Here is a 14,123-nt window from a genome sequence, read left to right on the forward strand (position 1 = left end):
ATGGCTCTCAAGGAAATGAACCCTACAAAGGCCCCTGGCCCTAATGGTATGACCCCTTTATTTTATCAAAAATACTGGTCTATTGTGGGAAGAGAGGTTACTCATGTTGTTTTACATGCTCTCAATACTAGTAACTTCCTTTCAAAGTTAAATCATACTTTTGTTACCTTGATTCCTAAAAAGAAAAAGGTTGAGTTAGTGTCTAACTTTAGGCCTATTAGTCTTTGTAATGTCATGTATAAATTGGTGTCAAAGTCGCTTGCAAACAGACTGAAGAGTATTTTACCTAGTTTGATTTCACCTTCACAGTGTGCTTTTGTACCAAGGAGGTTAATCTTGGATAATGTGCTCATTGCTTATGAACTTGTCCATTTTATTTGAAGGAAGAGACAAGGAAATAAGGGTTTTATATCCATTAAGCTTGATATGAGCAAGACTATGGTATAGAGTGGAAGTTCCTTGAAACAGTGATGCAGAGAATGGGGTTTGGAGCTTAGTGGGTTGGATTGATTATGCATTGTGTGCAATCTATTTCTTTCTCAATACTGTTAAATGGGGAGCCTAAAGGTCCAATCTATCCTACTAGAGGTTTAAGGCAAGAGGATCCAATTTCTCCTTATTTATTCCTTTTATGCACCGAGGGACTTATTTCTCTTCTACAACAAGCTGATATGAATGGGGCAATGGAGGGGATTCGTGTGTGTAGAAGTGCTCCAAAAGTTAATCACATAATGTTTGCAGATGACAGTATCTTGTTTTACAGGGCTACTTTACAAACCAACTTGAATATAATGCATCTGCTAGATGTTTATGAAAAGACCTCTAGGAAAAAACTTTCATGGTGTTCAGCACAATTCATACCTAGTCAACAAGCAGAGATCATGCAGCTGTGGAGAGTATTGTAATGTCAAAATTATGACAAGTATCTAGGACTTCCTCCCATGGTGGGCAGAGGGAAATACCAAGCTTTTTCTCAGCTTAAAAATAATATATGGCAAAAACTTCAAGGGTGGAAGGAAAAGCTACTATCACAGGGAGGTAAAGAGGTGCTCATTAAGGCTGTAGCCATGTCTATGCCCAACTACACAATAAGTTGTTCAAACTTCCTGCTTCTCTATGCACTAAATTGGAGAGCTCGATTGCAAAATTCTGGTGGGGACAAAAGAAAGAGAAGAATAAGATAAGGTGGGTTAGCTGGAGGAAATTGTGTGAATCGAAGGCCAATGGAGGTATGGGCTTTAAAGATTTGAAAACCTTCAATATGGCACTCCTAGCAAAGCAGGGATGGAGAATTCTAAAAAAGGAGGACTCGTTGCTATATAGGATTTTCAAAGCTAAGTATTTTCCCTCTTCTAATTTTAAAGAATCTAAGCTAGGAGTAGCACCTTCTTATGTGTGGAATGGTATTTGGGAGGCTAAGAGTTTGCTATTAAAAGGGTGCAAATGGAGGGAGAGTCGGAAAGGCCATTAACATATGGTCAAATTATTGGTTGCCTAATCATAGATTAATTTTAGTTTCAGCTTCTATTACTCAATCCCAATTGAACTGGACAAATGCTGACTTGATTGATAAACATACAAGATGGTGGGATATAGAGAAGGTAAGAAGACTTTTACCTCAAAGAGATGCTTATGAGGTACTAAATACGATGCTACCTTTTGACAGTAGACCTAATATCATGGTTTAGGAGTATGAGCATAATGGACAGTTTAGTGTCAAGAGTGCCTACAGATTGTTCATGTCCTTTGGTGAGGAAAGACAACTTGGTGAGGTCTCATATGGGGAGGAGCAGAGGAGATGGTGGAGGAAAATATGAAAGATAAAAGTACCTAACAGAGTAAAGATATTTGCTTGGAGGGTGTGCAAGAATGGTTTACCAACTTTAAAAAATCTACAAGCAAAGAAAGTGGTGGTTGATGCAAAATGCAGATGGTGTAAGGTGGAGGAGGAGGACATTAATCATGCTCTCCTATATTGTTCAAGTTTCAAAGGTGTTTTGCATGCACAACTTTGTTTCTTGCAAGAGTATCAAGTTCAAGCAGACTTTCTGTAGATATTGGCTCAATTGATCAAAAGGAATAAAACAGGTGAAATTGAGAGGCTATTTTTATGTGCTTGGGGGTTGTGGTATAGAAGAAATCAATCGCTTCATGAGAATAAGAGTTTAGCTCCAGAAAAAGCCTTGGATCATGCGCTAACAGGTTACAATGAATTCATTTCTACAGTAGAGGAGTAGAAAAAGGGATTTAAGCCTCAATGTGGTTGGAAGCCTCCACCTTTGAGTGTACTGAAATCGAACACAGATGGTGCTATATTCCAAGATCATTGCAGATCAGGTGAAGGCATGGTTCTTCAAGATGAGGGTGGAAGAGTGATCTTCACTGCCAGTAAACCAGAACATGAGGTTAGTGATCCTATGGAAATTGAACTATTGGCTGTGTTGAGGGGTCTCTAGATCTACTTTCCTTTGGGAATTAGTGAGCTTCAAGTGGAGTGTGACTCTCTATTGGTGGCCCAAGAGCTTAACAAAGAGTAGGATTCTATGTCTATTTGGGGGAATTTGATCCATGAGATAAGGAGGATGTTCTTAAGATTTCCAAAAGTTATAATTCAACATGTAGGCCGAATGGCCAATGCAGTTGCCCATTGTTTGGCAAGACATTCATGTCATGTAGATGATCTAGTGATTTGGTGGGACACTTTCCCAGAATTTGTTTCCTAAGTCATTTGGCATGATGCAATGATGTAATTTTTTCATAGGAATAAAACAGCATTGTTTATCAAAAAAAAAAAAAAATGGCCAAATTTTTATTAGGAATTTTATTTTTATAAATTTAACTAATCATTTTTCAACAACACCAAATAACAAACTCTCCAAATCTATTACTATTCTATTAAAATATTAATTTTAACATTTTTATTTATTTTAATTCTAATTTTAATTGAAATATTTATTCATTATTAAAACAATACACATTAAATAAAAAAAAAATGAAACTTACAAAACTAGAAAATAAAATCAGAAGTGTAAGAGTAAGGGCCGCGAAAGAGAAGCATGGGAAAGAGGGCATACCTTTCTGTGCTCAAGTCTCAAATCTGAGTTACTAAGTTCCCTTTATTCTGGAATAGTGAAACTCATGAGTTACTGAGTTCGTTTCTCCCACAAGGCTGAAAGTTTAAGCTCTATTGCAAGTTCTCTTTCACATCAGTGACTTTTCAAATAGCAATAATTTCTTCCCCTTATATTTTCTCAACTCTCAGGGATCATATAGAGAATCAAAAAACTAGACTCTATAAAACAAAATACCTTCCATTACATTCAGTTCATAAATAACGTTAAAAGCCCTATACAGAAAACCAAACTATAAACGAGAAAAAAATTGACAGACCCAACAAAGCCCTCAATCATCATTCAAAGCAAGAAATTACCATCGAAGTTGAAATCTTTCTCATTTAAAAAAGATGAAAACTCAGGTGAAGCAAGCATTTTAAGACAAGAATGTAGTGCTAATTAATCACATTGACCCACCAAAACCCAAGAAAAAACCAACTCAAATGAGCAAAACAAAGAAAAAGAAGTAAACAGGGTCCTGGAAAACGAACCGAAAAAGAAAAAAAAATGGGTGGTTGGCGACGGCAGGGCTTACCACCTACCCGAAGGCGTTTGGTGGCAATGGTGGCAATGGTGGCAAACTGTTCTTATTCTGTGTTTTCTTTTAGACCACAAGAAGATGTTTTGTGGAGAAGCCAATGTTTTAAGGTCAAAAAATAATTTGGGTGGCTAGATTTAGCCAACCAACAAGATGATGGATAAGTTTATTATAGATTTAGCTAGTTTGATGTAAATATTTTTTAAGTAAATTAGTTAAAGTTTGGTCAAAATTTGATAATGTCCAATCACTACTAGTGCTCTTAATAATTAAAATCTTAAACAAATTAGTATCTAAGAGTATTAAGACTTTAGATCAATAATTGAGCCTTTAATAGAACTATCCCCTTTCACTCTTTGGTTTTTATTTTGTTGTCTAACAAAATATAGAGATAACTCTTTTCCTTTTCCCCCAACCAAGAGAATGTTATTTAAATAAAAATATTTTTGACAATGTGTTTTAGGTGTTTACGAAGTTTGGGAATGTTGGATGATGGGAGCTTTTGTATATAGTAAAATATGTTAGTGAAGATTTTTTAACGAGACGTTTTAATAGAATTTTATGTAAGTGGTGTAATCTCAAAGCATATGCTTGGACATTTCCCTTTTTTTTTTCTAGAATTTTTCTTTGTCAGTTTTGTCGAATGTGCTTTTATTTTTATTTTTTTTGTTTAATTCTAATGAAGTCACCAATGATTAGATAAAAATAATGTGGAATAGATGTGATATTTATAGTTTTAAAGTATGCAAATCTCGTGTACTATTTTTTAAAAAAATAGGTAAATTTCAAGCTTATATAAAAAATTATTTTTAATAATAAATTTCACATTTATTTTTAAATGAATGCCGGAACTTATTCCTTGAAGTTAGCTGAAACTAAAAGCCCGAAAGCAAACGTACAAAAGGAAAGGGCCACAGGCTGAAATAATAAAGGAAATGAAAGGCCATACTGGGCTAGTAGCTGGGATGGATGTGTCTATGCTAGCAGGGATGAGCACCAATTCAATCGGATTCGGTATGCCCTAATACCAACTCCAATTCCGACTTTGTCGGAGTTTGGATCACTGCAGACTTCTCTCCGACAAGTCCAAGTCAAAATCAGAGCGAAGTTGGATCCACAACCACCCAATCACAAATCACAGCCAACCAATCACATATCACAACCACCCAATCAACGAAATCACCCAAAAAATAAAAATAAAATGCATATGTAAATTCATATTAAAACCAAAAAATTAAACCCAAAAAAATTAACACAGATTGAGACTCGAGAGACATAGATCGAGAGGTAGAGGGTGTTGGTTGCTCCGATTCCATATTCTTGTGCTTTGGCATTCGATTGGCAACGCTCGATGGTGTTGGTTGATCTGACAGTTCTTGATGTCATGATATCCTAAACGAAAATGCATATCTTTGAGAGTGAATGTAACGGTCCTGTCCAATAATTCTAAGGTTGAAATATTGATAATTTTTATTATGCCTAAATTATATTTAATGAGCCATATTGGATAAACACATTAGCAATAAATTATTAACGTTGATTAGGAGTTTTAATTAGGCTCCATAACTAGGTTAAATCTCATTTATTATTTATTGAACGAGTTAAACTCCTTTTAAAATTTAAAGATTGGCTATTAGAGATTTATTCAATTTAAAATCATCACTAATTAAAGTCTCCTACGTAGTTTCAGTCAGGGCTTACTACCAATCATACATCAAATGAACTACCAAATCATGTTTTTTTAATTCAAACTCTCTTTTTAGATGATCACGACTAAATGATCAGCAGATTAGTTTTAAAAACTTGTTTGTTTTTATGTTTTTAAACTACCTCAGGTCAGAATATTTATGAAAGTAAAGTTACAGAATGAGACTTAGTCTAGGGAGGCGTGATAATAACTTAGATCATGTACACAAATGTTAAGTTATAATTTTATAGCACATACTTCGAAAAATTTTAATAAATATTTTCGTGCACTCTTATTTATAATTTCATTATTTTAATACAAAACGATTTTATTAATTATAAATAATATTTGTACTTGACGCTTCTATAAGAAATTTAAATACTTTTAAGTTAGGTTCAGTATTAACACTCTATCTTTTTTTAGAATTTTTATAAGTAACTTTATTTTGATACATGAGAGCGGGGTGTTATAGTGAATGAATGAGTGGGACGACGAGGGGGAGTCAATCGACGGCCGCAAGGCAGGAGAAGATAGAGAGAGTCGACGGACTGAGTTAGGACTTACGCTCAAGAGAATTTGAGTGAGATGAAAATGAAAGTGAGGTCGCGCCGGGAGGTGGGGTTAAGTAGAAATGTAGTAAGTGTAGTCAAAACAACGCCATTTTTCTTATAAAAATGACATCGTTTTGCTTGAGAGAGAAAAGTATAGAAACAAACTAAAACAGTAGTCAAAATGACACCTTTTTTTAAGGAAAAAGGACGTCGTTTTGATTGAATTTGGACTGGGTTGCACCTGTTTTGGATTTCTAAACCTAGTTTTTCTCACGTTTTGGGCTATTTTTTTTCTCTAAACCCAAAACTAAATCAATTTTTTTAATCCTAAATTTAATTTTAATCTTAATTTTTGTTTTAGTCCTAAGTTTTTTTATTTATGGTTTTTATAATTGTTAGTATTGATTATTATTAAATATTAATTTATTAGTGTCTAATTATATGTTATCATACTATAATTTGTTGTATTGATTTCTATTTATAATTCTTATAATTTTTTTATCACTCAATTTAATTGTTATTATTGATTATTAAAATTTATTATTTAAATTGACTTGTATTTAAATATAATTTATTATACTAGTGTCGCGGAGTCGAAACGTAATCAGAATTGAAGTGGAATTTTTAAATTTTTGTTCGGCCATATGTATGTATTAGGACTTGTTCATTTCCCAAGCATGCCCAAGCGGGTCGGGATTTAGGCACATTTATGGCACAAGTCGATCAAATCCAGATATTGTCGACCATCTCTTTTTGTACATACATACGTGCATGAGCAGGTACGTGTATAATTACAACATTCTCAATGGATTAATTAAAGATAGATGATATTTTTTATGAATGTAAAAGAAATTTAATTTTTAGCTATTTTATTTACATAAATCTCTATATTGAAATAGTTATTTTTTTATTATATAACAATAAAATAATATAAGATAAATTTAGTTTTAGTTATTCACATCAAATCTCTACATTATATTATCTATTTATTCATTATACAGTAATGAGTAATTAATAATTTTAAAAATATTTAATTTTTTTAATTATTAATTTATTTAATTTTATCATATTTTACTATTCTACCTATTATATATTAATTAATAATCATATTCTAATTAAATTAATATATCACTAACTTAAATTAATATATCAATTATGATAAAATATGTGATAGAAAGAAAGGGATACAAAAATAATTAATAAAATATGTATTTGATATATATATAGTAACATTCAAATTAGAAAAAATTTTTAAAAATTATTGTAACTAAATTTTAATTATTTAAAATTTAACTAATCCATTATAAATATATTTTATTTTTTAATAATTAAATAATCAATAAATTTAACTTTTTAACTAATGTTTCATGGAGGTTAACATAGAAGCCTGGGAGCTGGCTTGGACTGTCAGGACCGTTTCATCCCCAAAGATGACCTCTAGAATATCTTATATGGTTCAGAGTCTAGGCAGCACCAAGAGCTTTGGTACTTTGTTTGAAGACATTTTCTCTCCGTTTAGGTAAATAACACTATATATAGTAGTGCTTTAGACAACAATCATGTCACCTTTTTGTCACCATATCATGTTTCACAATTTTATACTTTTCTTTTTTTTTTTTTTTTGTAGAAAAAAAACATAAAGATCCTCTTGCAGTTGAAGTTGTCACCATTTGTCTATTTGTACAATTCATTCGATGTAACTAGTCACACATGCATTCCAAAAAGTATAAAAAGAGCTAGAATCCATGTGATTTAACAAGACAACTTTCCTTGCAATGCATAAAGCATAAGTACAAAAGCTAGAGTTCATGCCGATTTGATTCAACCAGAGAACTTTAAATTCTTCAACGCCTCCATAAGGTATAAAAAGCAGTGGTGCCTGAGCTGGACTCTTCAAACAGGGATTAACCACTTATAGTGGAATCATTGAACATCGAGTTTTGTTTGAGAAAAGCAAAGATTGAGACTCGAAAACCGGAAAACAACAAAGATGGAAAGAAGATACTTTTCCATCGTGAATTTTTGTTAGGTACGAAGTATTAAAAAATAGAGTTTTGTTATAAATCAATAACTATTCACCTCAAGTATTCTACACTTATAATTTTTCTTAAAATGTTGACGTGTTTTTCATAGAATATATGAATATTTTTTACAGAATATAAAGTGTGTGATGATAAATAGTGATTAATGAAAAAAAAATTTCTAAAAAATATAGCTGAAAACAAAATATTTTATTGTATGTTAAATTGGCATAACATTCTTTTTTGAAAAATACTTTAACTACAAAAGGATTACACAAAAATAATCTCATAAATTGATGTGACTTGATGTGGTTTGTCAAATTATAAAGTTACTTTTATTATAAGATAAATCTAACAAATCAAATAAAATCACATCAATTTATAAGATTACTTTTATATAATTCGTTTGTGGATATAGAGAACTTTTTTTTCTTCATTGGCATCGGGTAATTGAGAATTAAAGTCCCAATTAATTGTAGGTGTGCAGAGTCTTCGTTAAAGAATTTTTTGCAAATGCATCCCGAATCATTCAAAGGAAATTTTCCCCGTACGATGCTCCTATATAAATTATTTGTAAAAAAATTCAATTCTTATAGTTAGGGTTCGTTTAGTTTTAGAGATGAGATGTGATAATTTTAGATCAAAGATAAAAGTTAAAAAATTATTAATTTTTAACATTTTTATTATTTTGAGATTTAAAAAAGTTAAATTGAAATTTAAAAAAATTGAATTATTTATTCCCCATTGAGAAGCTTTTTATGCTTAGCGTTGTGGTTCTAATACATTACAGTGGTCATAATGAATGCCTTGAGGCTTGAGCAATTGATTTCATGTACTGCACCAATGGTTAATGAAATCATATTCACCAAAAAGGCAAATAAGAGGGGGAAAAAAAAAACTTCTATCAAAACTTTCAATTCTTCTATATACAACTACTAGTGCAAAACCGGCTCGAAACCGACTGCCATGTCAGTTGATATTTTACTTAAAAAAAAACGTATGAAAGAAATATGCGGGAGGGAAATTGAAACTGAAATTTCATCCGAAATTTTATCATTTCTTTTCCTCTTTTCCCATCATCCTCAATTCCCCACCTAGGCGCCTTCATCTTCAAACTCCACCTCAGGCTCTCAGCCCTCATCCTTCTTCGAGAGCCTCCTCCGATTTTTCGCTCGAACCTCCTCTGCCCGCGTTCGCTCCTCCCTCTATCTCGTCGCCCTTTACTCAGCTTCGTTAGTAACTCCACTGTCATTTTCTTTCTCCCACTAGAAAGTGCTCTCTCTCTCTCTCTCCTTTTCGCTCTTCAAAGTTTGAACAACTCGCTCGCAAAATTTCACTCTCTAACAGGTTTAACTTGTTAATCTTGATTTTAACATTTTTCACTCCTTAAATTTATATATTCTATTATCTGTTTGATTCTCCAGAACCCTAAAAAAATATGGATTCCTTCCATAATATAACATTGAGTTGACCCCGTGTTTTCTCCAGCAATCAAAACGGATTGTAAGGTATCCATCTCTTCTTGGACGTAGAGATTTATGTTTTCAATATTTTCAACGTTGTGTTTGATGCTTTAATACGTTGTTGATCTGTGCTCCACGAATTTTTTTCTGTTCTTTTTAATTGATAGGTTACTGGGTTTTAGCCTGTGAATTTGGTCTTTGTTGGATTTCGCAGTTCAATTAATTGTGTTTGAGTTTTGTAAAATTCATACTTAGGTCTCGTCGACTCACTATTGTTTTCATAGAATGATTTTTTCAATTTTTTGCAATCCTAGATGTGCTCGTGTTTGTATCTGCTTCTTTTTTTTTTTTTTAGAATCCTCTTTGCCTTTGAATGTTGACCGAGTACTTTAAGGAAATGGTGTGTTGGATTCAGATACAATAACAAGATTTATGATAAGAATCATTTTTCGTAAGATAGATTTAAGTGAGAATATTCATTTTTGCTTCTATGTGATCCTATTCCTTGCTTGAAGATTTTATGTTGATGGGCTATTTGGAAGGTGAATATCATGAGATTTCTTATATGCATTGCTTCTTCCCGCATTTCTGCTTATGATTTTCCCTTTTTGTAAATGATTTGATAATCTCTTTCGTCTGTCACTTCCACTCATTAATACTTAAAATTTTATTTCTCCTTTCTCATACTTCTGTAGATACCCAGTTATAATCAATACCATTGGTGTTTAGTGTTAAGAATTTCACTAGAGATTTTGAAAATTTGTCTTTTTCAGGGGAATTAGGTGGTTGTGCTGCTGTTTGCCATTTGAGGACATCATCAAAATGAAGTAATTTACACATTCTCTTTAGATTTTATCAAAAGTTGTTACTGATTTTTTTCTTAAAACATGGTAAGAAAGGATTTTGTGTCACCTTTAGATATAGAATTTCGGAGATAATAATCAATCAAGAAGTTGATTATCATCATATCTTCAAAAGTGAGGGTGTTCAGTGATTAGGATTATTTTAGATGATGATAGGGATGAAGTGGATGTTACAATATGAATTCTATAGATGCTACATATACTCATTATTTTAGAGGAAAAATCTTTAAAAAAACTAAATTTATGAAAACTCTGGAAAATCATTAAAAAAATTCCATGAAAAGAGATAGATAAATTATACCTTGTTAGGATGCGGCCAAAAGGCAGGCTTGGTATGAGCTGTAGACTCAGGCATCCAGGCTTCAATTCTGCACAAGAGTTTTCTTGGATTACCCGATACATGGTTTTGGTGGGTGAGATTGTGTATTTGGGTTTGTCTTAAAATATAAAGAGATCAAAGTGGAAGAGTTATTTCCTTACAACCATAGATTGTGTTTGGAAGTTGTAGAAGCAAAGCATGAACAAGTGTTATTGCAATTTTGTTTAATTTATTAGAAGAAAATTTTGCATTTTCTATTTTAAAAATCAGCTTAACATCCCAAAGTGCACTACCATAGTTATCTGGATTCAACAGCCATAGCCTATGGCCCATGGGACTAATTGGTACTGTGGGCGCAAGATCTTTTTTGGGGTTTGTACTTTCTAGTTTTACTTTCCACGTTTTCCAGTAGGATATTGGTTTGTGCCTTTTATTTCTGTATAGTATTATGAATTATTTGTTATTGAGTTTTAACTGTTCTATATGATGAATTTTAATTTCAATATATACTAATATCTTAGCATTTCTTCCCATTTGGATAACAGGGGCCGTGTGAGATGGGATGAGGCTAATTTGGAGGATACTGAAGCAAATAAGCCTGTGAGACATAAAATCACTGAACCCAATACACCATATCACCCCATGATTGATGATGATGGTGCACAGTTTTTTTATGAGCATCTTTGAATGAGATTCCTTGTGTAGGTTCATAGGGGGAACAAGAGAATTTTTACTGATGTAAGGATAGATGAATTGCTACACCCCAGAGTCACGGACTAGTAGTGTTTGTCCACCGTGTTGGTGGTACAATTTGTTATGGAGAATCTCTTCTATTTGTTTGTATTTGCAAGTGGAAGAGCCATATTGTTCTGATGCACACCTTTAGAAATTCTTGTTGGATATAAAGTTGTAAAATCTGAGGGCATAGTAGATTGCAGGGTGGGGTTGGGGGTCCAGCATGATCAAAATGAGGCTAAGTGACCCTAACAAAATCAATTCTTTTCATCTTACAAATATTATAACAAATGAAACACAAAGTAAACAAATATTACAGCAAATATTATAGGTCTCATTTTTCCCTTTTATTTTCCTCTTACAATCACTTGCAAGAAAAGAAAAAGTAAATTATATGGAATTCAAATTCATTGAAATGTCTGCGTGGTTTCCTTACTTTTCAACACACTTAGATCATTTTGCAATCCTTATGCCAGTATACATGCTCATGAATTAAACACACTTGGATCCTTTTGCAATTTTGCCAAATTCCCTCTTCATTTTTGCGTGAAATAAACTTACAGTATTATTACAACAAATGAAAATCTTGGTCTTATCTCTCTCAATATATACAGAGATTAGTGCGCTTAGCAACCACATACCAAATTAAAGTTATACAATAACTAAATATATAGCAAATGAAAATCCTAATCTTGTCTTTGCTTCCAATATTGTCAAAATCTTCATCTGAAAGAAGTGCCACAAATTCATTCAAAATACCACCATGGAATATTTACCAAGCGTTCAAACCCAAATTTGAAAAATGGCAGAAACATACATATCAGATGAAAAAATCGATAATGAGGAAAATGTGTCTAAATGATAACCCATAACTTCTAAGGTCAACAGTCTGCAAATTAACCAGTTTGCTCCAATCAGAAAATAGAATTAATGCAACTTCTGCATTGAATTTCCACAACAGGCATGTAAACCAGCTAGCTATACAAGAGAAGCTACAATCTATTTGTGGTTCCAAACTGATACCTATACTCGATTTAGAGATGTCTGAAAATGGAATTTAAGAAGAAATTTTTTTAATATGTTTAGAGAGGAAAAAGGTGGCCACCATTAGTTGAACTATAATGAATCATACACAAAACAAAACAAATCAAAACAATAAGTAGTACTGCAGCTCTGTGCTGAAAATGACCATATGCAAATGTAAGGTCTTCTGCATAATGTCAGAAAAATGTCTCTAAATGATAAACCAATAAAAAGAGCTTGGACTAACAAGAACACCATTTTGTGTACTGTCTCTAAACACAACAGCACACTACTGTTGCCTCCACCCTATCCACAATAACTATACAGCAAAAGTACACTACCATTCCTTTATTCTTCAAAAATAAAACACCCAAACCCAAGAGCAAAGAGTTATTGGTATCATTCTAGATATCCACATAAGAAAAATTGGTCCAAGTAATGTACGTAAAATAACAGTAACCATAATCTTCTATCACACATTTAAGCAATGGAGGCTTTCCTTCATCATCATTAGTAAGAAAAAGATGTTGACCTGCTCTCCTAAATATCAAATAAATAACATAACTTGCAACTTTATCAAAAGGTGGTACACCAAAAACAAATGGTACCTGTAAAAAGTTTTTAAAGAACAATAAATCAGTTAACTTAATGTTATAGACTAAACAATGGCAAAAAGGACTATAAAAAAAGTTGTAAATACACCTACAATCTACAAGCAACCCACCACCCACAATCTACAAGCAATGCATATAAGAAATCTCAAGATATCCACATTCCAAGTAGCCCATCAACATAAAATATTCCAGTAAGGAATAGGATCGCATAGAAGCAAAAATGAATATTCTCACTTAAATCTATCTTACGAAAAATTATTCTTATCATAAATCTTGTTATTGTATATGAATCCAACACACCATTTCCTTAAAGTACTCGGTCAACATTCAAAGGCAAAGGGGATTCTAAAAAAAAAGAAGCAGATACAAACACGAGCACATATAAGATTGCAAAAAATTAAAAAAATCCTTCTACGAAAACATCAGCGAGTCGACGAAACCTAAGTATGAATTTTACAAAACTCCAACACAATTAATTGAATTGCGAAATCCAACAAAGACCAAATTTACAGGCTAAAACCCAATAACCTATCAATTAAAAAGAACAGAAAAAAAATCTGTGGAGCCACAGATCAACAACGTATTAAAGCATCAAACACAAGCAGAACTAAGATTGCAAAAAATTGAAAAAATCCTTCCACAAAAACAGCAACGAGTCGATGAAACCTAGGGTTTCGGGTTAGGGTTAGGGTTTCGATGCTCTATGGGCTTCACATTTCAGCTCTAGTGTTTGAAGACGACAGGGCTTCGTGAGTTCAAATCGGGTTTGTGGTTCGGTGATATGGTAAGAGCCTGAGATAGTAGGGTTTGTGGGTCTTGGGTTCTAGGAGAAGAAAAGTAGAAGTGCGTATCTGCTCTGTAGGCTTCGAATTTTCGATATGGTGGAGAAGACGAACCGGCTTCGTGGCTCTGGTGGAGAAGACGAAGTGGGTTCATGGTTCGGTGAAGACAACAGAGCTTCGTGGGGGAAGACGATGGGAATCAATGGCAAGAAGATACTAAATCGAGCAGGAGAAATTTCATTTTTGTTGTGAAAATGAAATATGAGGGAAACCGAGAGAGTTTCGCTGCTTGATTTCAAAATGGACACGACACTATTTTCTAACATGCCACGTAGGACACGGTTCAACGCTGGTTCTCCAAACCGGTTGTAAGTAGAATTTTTGCACGTAGGACACGGTTCCGCACCGGTTCCC

General features: G+C 33.0%; 1 protein-coding gene across 1 annotated transcript; it reads left to right on the forward strand.

The window, feature by feature from the left end:
• LOC121255055 lies at window positions 1-11,470 on the forward strand. The gene is made up of 5 exons (XM_041155349.1): window positions 1-46; window positions 8,701-8,783; window positions 8,917-9,144; window positions 10,145-10,200; window positions 11,101-11,470. The coding sequence occupies exons 1-5, from the start codon at window positions 1-3 to the stop codon at window positions 11,240-11,242; spliced, it is 555 nt and encodes a 184-aa protein (XP_041011283.1). The 3' UTR covers window positions 11,243-11,470.
• Window positions 11,471-14,123: the final 2,653 nt, after the last annotated feature.

The sequence above is a fragment of the Juglans microcarpa x Juglans regia genome, chromosome 3D (assembly GCF_004785595.1).
Source record: "Juglans microcarpa x Juglans regia isolate MS1-56 chromosome 3D, Jm3101_v1.0, whole genome shotgun sequence".
Classification (NCBI taxonomy): Eukaryota; Viridiplantae; Streptophyta; class Magnoliopsida; order Fagales; family Juglandaceae; genus Juglans; species Juglans microcarpa x Juglans regia.

What these genes read in the sequence shown, in the direction of transcription:
- LOC121255055 (XM_041155349.1), top strand. Translation starts at nt 1, where the DNA reads ATGGCTCTCAAGGAAATGAACCCTACAAAGGCCCCTGGCCCTAATG. An exon ending in AAATCATATTCACCAAAAAG is followed by an intron (nt 8,784 to 8,916) that starts GCAAATAAGAGG and finishes AACGTATGAAAG; the next exon opens with AAATATGCGGGAGGGAAATT. An exon ending in GAGGACATCATCAAAATGAA is followed by an intron (nt 10,201 to 11,100) that starts GTAATTTACACA and finishes TTTGGATAACAG; the next exon opens with GGGCCGTGTGAGATGGGATG.